Source organism: Neltuma alba, unplaced genomic scaffold (genome assembly GCF_004799145.2).
Source record: "Neltuma alba isolate B1F8T4 unplaced genomic scaffold, ASM479914v2 tig00002859_pilon, whole genome shotgun sequence".
In the NCBI taxonomy this organism is placed as follows: domain Eukaryota; kingdom Viridiplantae; phylum Streptophyta; class Magnoliopsida; order Fabales; family Fabaceae; genus Neltuma; species Neltuma alba.
In genome coordinates, this window is record NW_021633046.1 from 84895 (window position 1) to 100576 (window position 15682).

Consider the following 15682-nt stretch of genomic DNA (forward strand, 5'->3'; position numbering starts at 1 on the left):
TCATTGATAAATTTGGAAACAATTGTTGCAGATATGAAAGACTAGGATGACCCATTCTCTTATGCCATAATAAAAGACTATCTTCTTGAGAAGTTGAAACAAAGTTGCTGATCCGGGAACATAATGCACTCACGGTGGACATATCTAGGTAGTAGAGACCATTATATTCGTCAGCAGAACCAATCGTCTTCCCCGATGCGAGATCCTGAAAAACACAATGAGTGGAATAGAAGTGAGCCGAACAGTTTGCTTGTTTAGTTAATTTACTAATGGACAGCAAATTACAGGCCAAATGGGGAACATGTAACACAGAGTCAAGGTGCAAAGAATCAGATAAAGTAACAGAACCGATTCCTGCTATAAGGAAGGGTGCCCGTGGCCGTAGTTATTTTCTTATTCCCCGCCAATGGATGATAAGTCACAAACATTTTTGCATTCGAAGTCATATGATCGGATGCTCCTGTATCAACAATCCACTTTGAAGGAAGAAGTGAGGTATTTAAAGCAACATGTGGTATACCTTTGTGGGCCATAGATGCAGCCCCAACAGGTTTCTGTTCGGCTTGGAGAGTTCTGAAGACTTGGACTATTTGATTCATTTGATCCTTGCTAAACAAAGCGGGTGAATCAGTCGAGGGATTAGAATTTGAATCAGATTCTTGTGATACCTGATTTGCACGAGGCTTATTCTTTCGTGGCTTCCAATCTACAGGCTTTCCATGAATATCCCAACACTTGTTACGGGTATGTCCTACCTTTTTGCAGTGTTCACAAGTAGGTTTTGGCGTACTTGAAGAGCTGGAATCAATAGGTTTGCTAACAAAGGCAGCGGAGGGTGGAGTAGAAAGTTTTGAATCAGTAGGCATAGTTTCTCGTCTAGATTCCTCTCTTCGTACCTCATAATATGCTTCTTGCAGTGATGGCAAGGTGGTAGTGCCAAGAATTCTTTCACGGGCAGCATCAAACTCCTCATTTAATCCAGCAAGAAAGAGAAGGAGACGACCTTTGTCAGTGTTCTTTTGATTGAGTGCAACGTCGGCAGGGGTCTCCCATTTATCATCATTGAGCAAGTCCAGTTCCTGCCATAAAGCCACAAGTTCCAGCCAATACTCATGCACCGTCCTCGCCCCTTGTACACAGCGCCACGTTCTTCGTTGAATATTGAACAAGCGTGAATGGTCTTTGCTTACCGAATATGAGTTTCGAACTGCGTCCCATATGTCCTTGGCCGTCGGTAGGTACATGAAGCTCCGTTTGATGTTGGGAGACATGGAGTTGATCAACCACGAAGATACAAGATGGTTGTCGATAGTCCATTGATTCATCTCAGGAGATTTCGGATCTTTGGGTTTCACTGTATCACCGGTAATATAACCAAGTTTCCCTCTGCCTCCAACAGCGTGTTTAATCGGTTGAGCCCAATCATGATAATTTGTGAGGCTCAGTTTGTCGGAGACGATCGATGCGGGAACACCAGCAGAACCTTCCTGGCCAGAACTCAACCCGTAGGGAGCCCCGGCCTTAGTGTCGTCGGCACCGGAGAGCGACATAGACGAAGTCGCTGGAGGTTATGACGTGAACAGAGGCTCGAACTTAGTGGAAGAATGCCTGCCGCTCTGATACCATGTAGAGCAAGGCTGATTTGAACAGTTCGATGATCTGTTACTGAGGTATATGCACCAATATATACACTGGTCTTGGACATCGCATGAGATACACCAAGATATGAGCTATACAATCAAATCTTTAATAAATACAATTAAATCAAATCTGATATGATCCCAATGATAATAATAATATCTCTAGCAATAATATTCGAATATCACTATATCAGTAATAATAATATTATTGAGGTATCATATCTTCATAATTACCACAACTCCCCTTTAAGAAAAATGAAGATATCAGTCCTACAAAAACCTCTCATCTAGGAATGAATCCAGAAGATCTCAAGCTCGCCAAAGAAGAATGTGTCGCCCTACTCAAGTAAGGCCTTATTGAACCAACAAATTCTAATTGGGCTTGCCAAGCATTTTATGTTGAAAAAAGGTCAGAAATCAAAAGAGGGAAGAAAATATAAGCCTCTTAATATTTTCCTTCAAGATGACAAATTCCCTTTACCAAAGCCCAATTCACTTACAGTCCATCTTAGAGATGCAAAAATATTTTCTAAGTTTGACCTCAAAGCAGGATTTTGGCAATTGGGTATCCACCCAGAAGATCGAGCCAAGACTGATTTCTGTATTCCAAATGCCTAGACCAATGGACTGTTATGCCATTTGGGCTTAAAGTCGCCCCATCACTGTTCCAAAAAGCCATGACCAGAATCTTTGAGCCTATGCTTGATAACCTTCTCATTTACATTGATGACCTTTTACTTTTCTCAAAAGATAAGGATTCCCATAAACTTTTATTGACCCAGTTTGGGGAAATAATTGAAAAATATGGGATTATGTTGTCAGCAAAGAAAGGAGAAATAGGTGTCAAAAGTATAGAGTTTCTTGGAATGCATTTTGAACATGGCCAGTATTATCCTGGACCATATATTGCAGAAGAATTGCTCAAATTCCTAGACGATAATCTGACAACAAGGTAAATCCAACAATTTTTGAGGATTATTAATTATCTTCGAGATTTTATCCCTCATGTGTCAAATCATACCAGTGAGCTGTCCAAACTTCTCAAAAAGAATCCTCCCGCATGGGGGACAAAGCAGACCTCAGCTGTCAAGACCCTCAAAAGAATTGCATAACAACCACCTCCTTTAAAGATTCCTGACAAAGGGCTACAAATCCTCCAGACTGATGCCAGTGATGACTTTTAGGGAGCTGTCTTAATTGAAGAGATAGATGGAAAGAGATTTTACTGTGGACATGCAAGTGGACAATTCAAGGAGTTAGAAAAGTATTATCATGCTACCTACAAGGAGATCCTTGCAGTTAAAAGAGAAATCGAGAAGTTCAGTTTCCATCTCAGTCCTTATCAATTCAGAGTAGAAATGGACAATACGTCTTTTCCCAGAATGCTTAATCTCAAGGGAAAGAATTTGCCAGACAGCCAGTTACTCCGATGGAAAGACTGGTTCTCTTGCTATAAATTCACTGTCCATCATCTCAAAGGTCACCAGAATATCATAGCAAATTTCCTCACAAGACCTCTGAAGTTAACTTGCCCTTAATTGTCGCTTTGGGGTTACTCCAAAAATTAACCGAATTAATGCAATATAGTGCACAATCCAGGTCGTATTCACTTTAAGGAGCCGAAAATGAAATTAAATCTTAGTAAATAAATGCAAGTAACCTAAACTATAAAAAGAATTTTTGATTTTTGAAAAATTGCTAACTAAATGCCTTGAATTAAATTGAAATTAAAATACTTTTTGTTTGTTTGTTATTTTTATATAAAAATGATTGAAATAAATTGAAGATAAAGAACTGAAAATGAAACACACAAATAACAATGATAATAATCAATCCTCCAATTCAACAACATAGGCAATCATCACTTTAAAAGATGTAGGAATTAAAACAATGAATTAAGAATTATAATTAAGCTTGTAATCTAACAACCGAGCCACCTCGAGTTGCCACAAAATATTTTTCTAAAATCCCAACTTACTAATTGCAACCAGAATAGTAAAATGGGATTAAGGATACTAAAAATCAATGCTTAATTAGAACTCTTAAATCCAAAATAACAGAATTAAAGCTAGCAAGAGACAATATGATTCAAAATTCTAAGCCACTTCAGAAAATCACAATATATTAACTCCAAAATCAATACAAATGTCATAACCACAACATTATAATTGAAATTAAAGTTATAAACAGCTCAATGTCAAATGCTAAGCAATAATCCAGTCACAATAATCTCCAAATATAATCAGATTAAGCAATATAATTATCCCAACGATCAGAAAAACTATCCTAAAACCTAGGAATTGTTAAACAATTATTGAGTAAGAAATTAAAGCAACTAAAACTCCCCTTTGATGATCCAAGCTCCTGCCATTATTGTTGAATTGGAGAATTAGAGGATCTTAGCCACAGTTTGCCATGAGAAATGCCATATTTAGAATTTTGCTACAGGATCCCATGGAAGAACACTGTTCACGCTGAATCCCTTCCTCCCCCTCTGCTGTCGCTGTTCGTGCCCAGGAGAAGAAGAAGGTGAAGGCGCCGTCGCTCACTGGTCCTCCTCTAGTTGCTCACGCTCCGTTGTTGTCGCTCTCTATTTTTTGTTTTCTCTCCATGCTTTGCTCCTTGTGCTTCTCCTCTGCCAGCTCGTTCGGTTTTGCGCGCCTCCCCTGTTTTTCTCCAGCCGCGCCTCCTAACGTGTGTGTGTGCGTTTCGTGTTCAGCTTCCGCCAAATTGAAGATGATGATTGTAATAATAGGAAAAACCATATTGGAGGTACCTATACTTTTTTTCAATTTTTAATTTGGTACCTATGTGTTTTTTGTTCTTAACTAAATCTTTATTTTTCCTCTATTAACATCATTAATCCTTATGTAGAGACTAAAAATATCAATAGAACAAAGTTATAAGAGCTAATGTTGCTAAAAAGATAAAATTAAATGTTTAATTAAAGAGAAAAAAACACATAGGTACCAAATTAAAAATTGAGAGAAAGTATAGGTACCTTCAATATGGTTTTCCCGTAATAATATTAGGGGTGGAGCAAAACACACCCCCCTTTTATTATTTTATTTTATTTTTTTAATTTATTTTTTTCTTTTCTCTTTTTTTTTTATTTTTTTTATTTTCAAAATCTTCCAAAAACCTGCAAGCAAAAATTTAAAGATAAGGTAGCATTAATTGTCCTCAAAAATCAATTAGTTACAATTAAACCAAAATATGACAATTTTGCCCCTATAAAATAATAATTCAAAATAAAACATATTAAATCAATTAATCAATCAATTAAGGTCAAAAAGGACTAATTAAGTTGACAAAACCCATATAAAAGATATCAAAATATATAAAAATAATTGAGTTTGTCAACCTCAGAAAGTTTCCCAGCCTCTGAAACTCCTGTCACTCTCTAGACATCAACCTCTTTTCAGCCTAACCATCTCTGAACCAGAAATGCCTCACAGAATGAGAGCCACCATTTTCCCTCCTAGATCCCGTCCTGAATCTCGAGCAGATGTCCAGAACCTTGCCAGAAGCACTATGTTCTATTGGCTCCACCGTGTTTTTGTAGATACTCGAATTCACCTTTACCCTCAGTACTTTGATGCCGATGCTCCTTACCTCACTGGTCCCATCATCAAAGGACCCATACTAGAGAAACTTTTATGGTACATCTGGTCTGTCTCAGCCAATTATACCTGTGTCATAGCCTTCTCAACTATAGTCGTCCATGATCACCTGAATGATTTTAGTAATGAAAATTCTCCTCTTACCACACTCTTTGAGATGCTTGCTCCTCTTCCCTACTGGAGAGGAAAACTTTGGAAAATTCTCAAGAAACATAATATCTGGGACTTACCAACTCTCAAACAAAAAAGATTTTTCTGTCTGTATACCTTTTTCAGGAACTATGGTATAAGTGTTGACCAAAGGCTTTACACAGACAACCGTCTGATCCTTCAAGTCACCACCCCCTCATAGCCAAGAAAGGAAGTATTATTAATAGAAAAAATTGGGAAGACATTAACTGCACTTAACCAGCCTGACACAGGAGAAGACACTTCATGTCTATCTCTTGGACCTTTCCCTCCAAGCTCACTGTCAGCCAGCAGCACAACACTTGAAGAATTCCAGAGAGATTTCATCATGAGTGCTGTCAGACCTCCACTAAACAGGTCACAGGTCCCTCCACAGACAAAAGCCTCTGAAGACTCTTATGACGAAGACTCACAAATTCAACTCACTCAGCCTGAAGGACTCTGTCTCCCTCAGCCAAGTTTCCAGTCACAACTCTCATTCCTTGCAGGAGAATCCCAAGATCCTAACCAAAATGACCATGATCCAGAGCTCGAAGACTACTACTATAAAAGGAGACACTATGACTCAGATGACCCTAACCCAGAAGGCATCATGAACCTATCCCCTATCTATAAAGACTAGGGAACATCATCATTAGAAAATCTCCTTTTAGGATACTCTGAAGATAAAGTGGGACCCGCCAGATTCCTACTTTATGTCGCCATCTACTTTTATTTTATTAAAGTAATTTGTCCTGTAGTTTATTTCGTCCTCTTGTAATAAATGGAGTGGTTGTTATTATTAGGTATCATTATGAGAGTAGTTGGTAGTTGTGGGTATTAAATGTCAAGTCATAATGACATCTACTATTACATCTACATGTCATAATGATGTGTACTATTAGGACTTTATCATGTGGTGACCCTGAGCCTCTATATAAACCCCACTTTGCCATCAATTATGGGCAGAAGGGGTTGTATCGACTTCCTTGTATAATACTAGTGTGCTTTCCTTATAAGTTCTCTCTAAATTTCTCTCTTCTTCTGAAAGCCTCACTTATAATGTCTTTCTTCTGTTGCCAGAGATTCTAAGTATACTCTGCACTTGCCTCTTTAAGAAGATCCTGTGCATCAGAAAATAGAATCTGACCACGATCCATAAAGGAGTGTTTAGTGACAATCTTTCCAGTTATTCTAGATATGATATTCAAAGCTGAGAGTTCTAACGTGGCCCATTGATGAGTTGAGAATGAGTGGCCTTACCTGAACTTAAACCTTGGATATCAGGCTATGTTAGCTTGGTCTGATTCAGCTAACACCCCCTCAGTGGCAAATTTGAATTGTTAAATTTCAATATAATGATGAAGTTAAAAAGAAAAAAAGAAGGGAAATTTTGATTAAAGACCGCAGTTGAGAATTTATTTTAAACAACCCCAAAACATTCTGAAATATCATTGCATGCGAGTCTTAAAGTGTAAGTGAACAAGTGAAATTTGATAATTTATAAGTGAAATTCAGCAATTTATAACAAAAATTTGACGATTTACAAATAACATAATGAAATTTACAACCCTAAATACAAGTGTTTAAGTGTAAATGAGCAAGTGAATTTAAAAATTTACAACAAAAGTTCATGAATCTATAATCCAAATTCGGCTATTCACAAGAAACCTAGCATAAAATTCACAATCCAAAATATAAGTGTTTGAGTGTAAAAGAATAAGGGAAATTTAACTATTTACAACCTAAATTCAGTTATTCATAAGAAACATGAACATTACAAAACTAATAAGATAATTCACAACTTCAAATATAAGTATTCATGTTTCTTATGGATCGTTGAATTTGGGTTGTAAATATCTTAATTGTTGTTGTAAATCGCTAAATTTCACTTCTTCATTTACACTTAAACACTTATATTTTAAGTTGTGAATTTTATACTAGATTTCCTGTGAATAGCTGAATTTGAGTTGTAAATTTATGAACTTTTGTTGTAAATCTTCAAATTTTACTTGTTCATTTACACTTAAACACTTGTATTTGGGGTTGTAAATTTCATTATGTTATTTGTAAATCGCCAAATTTTTGTTGTAAATTGCTGAATTTCACTTGTAAATTATCGAATTTCACTTGTTCACTTACACTTAAACACTTGCTTTTGTTTTGTTATATATATTTTTATTTGCATCACGTGATTAAGTGGTTTGATTGGCTTGGTGGTTATATTATTTTTGGTATGCCAAGAGGTCATAGGTTCAAACTTTTCCTTGGTCACCTTATTTGAAAAAAATCTTATGACCACCATAGCTACAATAATGGCCACCGGAGCTCCAACTTTCGGTCGCGACCACTTGAGCACTGGTGGCCGGACCTCCGATCTCCAGTAGCCGCAACTCTGGCAACTATTAATATTTATTTTGTAAAAAATAAAAATAAAAGGTATTATTGTAATCTTACTTTTAATTTTAATTTCAATTTGATCTTTTAGTTTTGCACTGATATTTCAGAATATTTTGAACTGTATTTGAAATAAATTCTCAACTATAATCCTTAATCGAAATTTTCCCAAAAAAGAAGGAAGGAAAAAGAGAGAGTAACATGGAAAAAGTAAAGGAGAAAAAGCAGAAAAAGAAGAGAATCCTCTGTATTAACTCTCTCGTGTCTGATGGGATAGAACCGAATCCGTACTCATCGTTCGCCTTTTAACGCTGTAAAAACCACCAGAGAGAGCCGTAATTCATCAAACTCCTTTACGCTAAAACCCCACAATTTCTCTGTTGGGCATAGAGAGAAGGCAAAACCCCAACAATGACGGGCAAAGAGATGGAAGCGGTGAAGAATTTGGACCTGAAGAGATACATGGGGCGATGGTACGAGATAGCGTGTTTCCCTTCTAGGTTTCAGCCCAGGGACGGAGTCAATACCAGAGCCACCTACTCTCTCAGGGACGACGGCACTGTGAATGTGCTCAATGAGACTTGGAGCGCCGGCAAAAGAAGCTACATTGAGGGAATCGCTTACAAGGCTGATCCTAATAGCGATGAGGCTAAGCTCAAGGTCAAATTCTACGTCCCTCCGTTTTTGCCCCTCTTTCCTGTCGTCGGAGATTACTGGCTTTTGTACATTGATGATGATTATCAGCACGCTGTCGTCGGTCAGCCCAGTAGGAATTACATTTGGGTAAGCTAATTTCTCTGTTGGGGTTTTGATTATTTCCAGTTCCGTGTGATTAAAAACTGAAAATGGAAGCCCTTATTATGGCTACATTATCTGAACTCATTGCTTTATCTGCTTAAAGGTTTGTATGAATTCTATGTATGAGGAAATTCTACAGAGTTATACTTCTTTCGAGGTCTTGACCACCTCAATATTAAATGAATTTAAAAATGAATTCAAGGATTAAAACATGTTCAATACAGGAAGTTCTTGGAGAAAATATACTAAACAAATGCTAGATTATTGCTGATTCGCTGAGGATAGAATCGAAGGGCTGGGGAGCTCTGGATTTTTATATTTGTTCTTTAGAAAAGCTGTGTCGTTTGCCAATGGCTCTGTGCATATCTGACCATAACACATATATATACGTGTGTGTGTGTGTGTGTGTGTATTTGCCCTCAGGTATTATGCAGGAAGACCCATTTGGATGATGAGATATACAATGAGCTTGTTGAGAAGGCAAAGAATTGGGAATATGATGTTAGCAAACTCCACAAGACACCACAGAGTGATCCTCCACCAGAGGAAGAGGGACCCCAAGACACCAAAGGCATTTGGTGGTTCAAATCCTTACTGGGAAGATAGGTTCAATGAGCTTGAAAGTGTGTTTCAATTTCATGTAATAAGAAAGGAATTAAGAACCCGGATGTAGTAAATTTGGATCTTCTTGGTGTCTCTATTGGATTGTTCTGTATATTTATATGTGGTGTAAGTTCCAAGTATTATATGCATATTCGGTTAAGAAAAACAAAAATAGTGCATTGTGTTGATCTATCTATCTTGAGGTATTTAAAAATTAAAACTACACTCAGATCGCTTTCTAGTTGTAATTTATGCTGTGGTAGTGGATAATAACAGTGAAAACTTAAGAGATGGTAGGATGATGATTCAATCTTTTCATATTTCAACCTATTATTCCAGATACATCAACATGCCTGGCGGTTTGTTCTCGTCCTACATTTACTAAAAATATTAAACATGTTATGTAAGTGCGCAGTAACAAAAACTGCCCCTACTGTGTTTTCTGGATCTTCCATAGATATATTATTTATACATAATGGAAAAATATAACTTTTTTAGACAAAGGAAAACATATTTACAGTCAAATTTCAACAAATCAACATATAAAGTGGCGTTGAAATTAGGTCAAAATCTTCAGTGTTACCACATATTTTTGCAACATCATCTTCAATTTTATTGCTGTATCAATGTCAAATCATCTCTAAGATATTTTTAACCAAAAGTTGACCATAACTACAAAGACTACTCCTTCGGTCTTAAATATAAAACTCTTATACTGGTGTGTATAAAGATTTTATATTTAGATCCAGAGGAGTAATTTCTTAATGAAAAAATTATGTGAACACCATAATCCTAGGGACCATAAACCATATTTCCCATATATTAAGTATTAATTTGTTAAATATAACTTGTTTTTCTGTCCCAAACAGAAAGCCTTCTCCCAGGATCTAATAATTGTTCCTTGTTTTAAAGCTTTAAAACATGAATCGTAGGCAGGAATCTTGCCAAAAAGCTTCAATCAACGCAGCTATATACCACTAATTGAAACAAAATCAGCATAGCCACTAAAAGAAACATGCAGGAAAATACCATGAAAATAATCTCGAAAAGGCCCATGACAATTGAGTGTAGTGCAGGTGAAGATCTCCAAGTAGATTGCTTTGATAGATGCGAGAACTTATATATACCATGTATTATCATAGGAAGAATCACAAGGAAGTAAATATGAATGTTAATTTGTCAAGAAGAATCACATTTCACACGACTAATATTCTGCTCCCTCCAGCAATACAGCATACAGGGAAAATCCACACTCACCAAACCAAACAACGTAGTGATATAGACACATGCCACTTTCTTCTGCGCAGGGGCCTTACATCGTAACAGGTAACTAGGTGAGAAGAATTACTCTCTTACAGGGTACTAAGCCTTGAAAACTCTTATAATATGAAGCTTATAATATAGTACAACACGAGTTGGTTTTCTTCGCCTGCTTGTAGAACATCGTTTCAGACAACAGCACAAGGCACTTGTGTCAGCAAAATAACTTGTTGGCGCATAAGGCTATATATTTATCATTGATTAGGAAAGATTTTCCAGTAAAGATGCATGATATGGCCCTCAAAACAGTCACCAGTTTGCATTAGCATATAGAAATGACAACAACATGGCAGCCCAGGAAAAGATGAGAAATGACTATTAACACGTACATAGAGAAGAACTGGCCTCAGGAAATAATGAAAACTAAAGTGCAAAAGAACAGCCTATTACAAAAACTTCAATCCCAATACAAGATATTGACAACTGAAATAGAATATGTTCCCCGTGTAGTAATCCTATATACGTATTTTAAGCTTAAATGGCAATACAAGATATTGGCAACTGAAATGGAATCTGTTCCCCACAAAAGTAAAGATAATAGACCGTTAACCAGAGGCTTGGTAAAAGGAGACATAAAAGCATGTTAAATAAGGATAATAACAGTTAACCAAAGCTTTGGTGAAAGGAAAAATAAAGGATGAGCCACACATAATTGGCATAGGCACTAATGTGATATTCCCAAATGCGTAACCATAAAACAGAAGTTGTAATGTACCTGTGACGCTGCACTCAGATCAGAACTCTTCTCAACTAAACTGTCCAACCTCTCCCCACGTGCGAGAACGCTATCAATAGTCTTATGCTGTTGTATGAACAAAAGTGGAATAACAAAATGAGAAATAGAAATAAAGGCAAAAGGAAACAACTGCCAGCATTGACATCTGCTCCTAAAGATACATAGAGCATATAAAAGCAATGCAACAATTAAGAGCAAGGAAGGAAGTAACAAAAGCCTACAAATCCCCATATAGCATGGGTAGGTCAAGACAACAAATTAATTTTAACATTGCCGTTCAAAGGCACATTAATAAGCATAAATACAAATTCCAAAACATAATAGCAAAAGAACAATCATTAAAAATTCTATGATAAGATATCACTCAAGGATACGCATTACAATAGTAATTCATATTCATTTATGACCATGTGATGCTTGAATCGCATGACCATGCAGTGATCATCATATGTATTGTTAAACAAATTCCAAAACCCCAAACAACTTTAAAAGGTTTTTCACAGAAAGCTACTATCCATATAAAATGGCTGTTGGACAACTACAAGAGAAGAAGAATGTCCAACTGCAAAGGAAGTTTATAACACAGTGATCCATATTTAAATCTAACACTTACCAGGATGATTTTTGTTTCATCCAGTTCCCTCTGGATTTTCAACATTATCACCGCCTCTGCAGGGTCCTGAGGATTTGTAAATAGCAGGGAAAATGACATAAATGAGTCAAAAGTAACCATATGAACAGGAAAACGAAAAGAAAACTTTATTGGTAGAGTTCAGAATATTGTATAATTCAACACACTCCAATGGGACATTCTTAGCTGAAGCTGGTTCAGCTTGAACGTATAGAAGTACCTGGAATCTTGTCAGAGCTTGCTCCAAATAGGGCCATGATTGAGTACCATCCGCCTGAGCAGTTCTCCATGAATTACCAAAAGCTTTTCATATTCATCGAGCAGCTGTAAAAAACACCATATTCATTAAGATGTATTAAATAAGGCCATTTTAAGAACCAGATGCATAAGATACATCATGACAGCAAATTTAATTTGACAATGTTTCTCGTTTATTCCACTTTCAATTTCTACAAACTACAATTATTCCTAGTTACCAACAATTTAATTGGTTCATTCACTTACGACAATCATTATCCTTTCTCATTGAAATCATTTGGAACAAAGGGCTTTGAGCAATCAACCATTTAGCAGATCCGCTAGCACAACAGAGGGACAATACTTTTCATTTTGAACGGACAACAAACGGGAAGAAACAAAATCATCAACAAAAATTAGGTGTATGTGTAAAGGAAGGGCAATTTGCAAGGATATCATGAAGAGCTCTGGCTGAAACAGCTTTAATCATCACTCTGCAAATTAATTAAAAAAAGTTACGCGTAATTACTCTTTTTTTTGGGTAACAAGGATTAATTACTCATTTAGTACCATAATTTCATGCAATTTCTAAAACAGTCCCAATAGTGTAAAAGAATTATGTTCCCGTAGTTTCAAATTCATGATATATGGTTCCTGAAAGAAGACCATTGTGGGCATGCTGACTTGTCCAAGAAATGCAGCAGTTTTAAGTTCCTTATTTGCAAGTAGGGTGAGCATTTCATTTTACCCATATACCCTAGGTTACCACCTTATTCTCCCACGTTTTGTTTCTCACCATCTGTCAGTTAAATTGTTAAATTCTTTGCTCATCTCTCTCACAAATAATATTAAGATCGTTGAACTTCCTCAGGGAATCAGGAAAATCTTCAATAGCACAAGTTTGACCATGCACTAAAACCCTCTTAGTCTGTAATTCTTTGATTATTTTAATTCAGCTTAGTTGCGAGAAGCCCCTCCTTTTCAGGCAAACGTAAAATCTCAGACCCCACAGATCCAACCATTAAAACCTAAAATGCAGTCCTACTCTATTCTAGAGGGTCAATAAGTTAGCAGGTTAACCTTGAACCCAAAATAAATAGATATAAATCAAACACGGAATGATATCATACAGAACTGAACAAGAAATGAACGTGAACAATGTTGTACTTAACAATACTTTGGTGATCAGAAATGTGACAGATAAAAGCAACTTAAAAGGAAAACATCACCACAGGTTTATTTTCTAAAACCAAATTTTCAATCCCTTCGTGAGAACCAATTTTCCATATGTCAACGTTAACATTTCAGGACACTAGGGACATATATAGAGATGAAACAACAGAGAAAAAGCTGCTCGCGTTAAAGTAACAATAAAAACTGATCCCTTCATGAGAACCAATAGAAGAGTTAAAATATGTTAAAGCAAGAGACTGCTCGTGGAAACAGGATGTGTTGCAAATAAAATATTAAGGAAGAAAGTTATTGCACTCACCTGATTGAGAAGAGAAAATGCACTTCGTATGGGATAGTGATCATCCATAAAGCCCAATGCACAAAGGCCATTTCTGTTGTGAGCATGCACCTTGTACTCTATAATTGATAAAAGAAAGCAAATAGATACCATGAGATCATGCTTCAGAGTGTAAACCAACTCAACCATTTCATTAAGATTAAAACAATAATCCCATCAAATCTCCACTCAGATGTAATATCGAATTGACAAAGAACTTAAAGAGTACGCAAGGTCAAGTTATTGCATTAAAGGGTAAACATAAAAATTACCCATACCAAAAGATGGATTCATATTAGTCCGTGGAACCGATGCTTTTTATCAATTTTATTGTTTATACCCACCCACAAATAGAAGAAAACGAAAGAAAGATAGAACCAAGTATACGCTTGTCTCATAACTGGCATCGAGTGCACTTGAATTAAAACCACCAAATCCGACTTCGAAGTACATATATTCTCCCAGTGACAATCATGGTGGGTACAGATATCTCCATCCATAATTCATTAATAAAAGAGGTAAAAAAAAATCCAAACGAACAAGCAGACTTTGTCTTAAAGATTCCGACCCAAATCAACCAATTGATCGGAAATAAAATTGGGAAACGCTAGGCTAAACGGTGCATAGGGAAAGCGATTCAAAATTCATAACTCAGGGTCGACAAAGAGACAACTGAATCGAGACCCAGAAACCCTATAGAAAGGAACGAATAAAACGCACCTTCGTGCTGGACGGTTTGGCGCTGTCCCTGGGTGGTGCGCTTGGCGACGGTGCGACCGACGAAGACGATAAACTCCTTGACGCTGGAACGTTGGAAGTAGCCGAAGTGGCTTACATTGGACGCATTCGCAAGTATCACCGGATCGGATCCATCAGGGATGCACTTAAGCACCAACAAAGCTGTGATCTTCATATCTCTCTCCCCCTCTCCCTAAACTCTTCAAATTCAAAGCTTCCTTCTTTTCGACTATGCGTCGGTAATGAAATCGGGAACTGAAACTGCAAATTGAAAACAAGAAGAAAAACGAAAATAATTGAATCGTCGCCGAGCTCATTTGTGCATTTTTATTATATAGGCACACAACAGTGGACCCCTTTTGGACATAAGAAAATTAGCGGTCTCACGCCACCATACTCCAGTGCGAATTAAATTCCCGCATCCCAATCGATGAGTTGTCATATTAGAATATGATATATATGTATATATATGGCCAACACTGGCTTAGGAATTATATAATTAATTTGTAAAGATTAAAAATTAATTAAATCAGTTATAATTATTTAAAGTGTGTGTTAATTTGTCTAAATTAGATGATAATAGAAACTTTTTAACATATACATTAATATGAATAGTTGAGAAAAAAATGATAAACTTAGGAGAAAAAAATATAAGTTAATATAATCTTTGATCCCTATAGTTTCATCTCATTTTGGTTTTGGTTCTTATAATTTGAAACCATAGGTTTTGGTCCCTGTAATTTTCTCCTGTCTCAACACGCTCTCCCTATAGTTTAAGAAGGACCTGAACCCCAAAATAAAGGTGTTAAAAATACTGAGTGTCACTAACAGTGTTATTTTGCTTATATGGCCTGATGACTAGACAAGGTGATGTGGAAAAAATGCTGGTTGTGCTTTGACATGTAAATATTTAAAAAAAACAAAATAAAGGTAAAACATAAAACGCATAGCAGGGAACACCAGAAAGGATTTGAAAACAAAAAGGATTGGAGGGTTTGATAGGGTAGACCCACCTTTGTTATGCTGAAAGTCTGAGTAGTCATTGCGGAGACCAAGTGTGAGTTTCCGACGATGCCTCTGATAGTTGATTGTGGTGACATTGTGGTTGTCTTTTTAACTGTGTTGAAGAGTGAGAAAAAATTTGTTATCTTTGATTATTAAAAAACCCTTTGCTCTGATTTGGAGTAGCAAAGTAAAGTAAAACAGAGGCTCTTCTTCATCTTTTTATATTATGTCTATTACTTTGATTCCGTCCCATTGTGGTCTTTTTTTGTTAAAATT

General features: G+C 36.5%; 1 protein-coding gene, 1 long non-coding RNA gene and 1 pseudogene across 2 annotated transcripts; 2 read left to right on the forward strand and 1 right to left on the reverse strand.

Moving 5' to 3' along the window:
* Positions 1-1023: 1023 nt before the first annotated feature.
* On the forward strand, positions 1024-11352 carry LOC114739497 (uncharacterized). The gene is made up of 3 exons (XR_003739609.1): positions 1024-1034; positions 5810-5816; positions 11283-11352. It is a non-coding gene; the product is annotated as an uncharacterized LOC114739497 (long non-coding RNA).
* LOC114739495 (temperature-induced lipocalin-1-like) lies at positions 8195-9421 on the forward strand. Its single transcript, XM_028927556.1, has 2 exons — positions 8195-8611; positions 9050-9421. Exons 1-2 carry the CDS (start codon positions 8240-8242, stop codon positions 9230-9232), a joined length of 555 nt encoding a protein of 184 aa, XP_028783389.1. The 5' UTR covers positions 8195-8239; the 3' UTR covers positions 9233-9421.
* LOC114739496 (VAMP-like protein YKT61) lies at positions 10341-14663 on the reverse strand (annotated as a pseudogene).
* Between the last annotated feature and the right edge of the window lie 1019 nt (positions 14664-15682).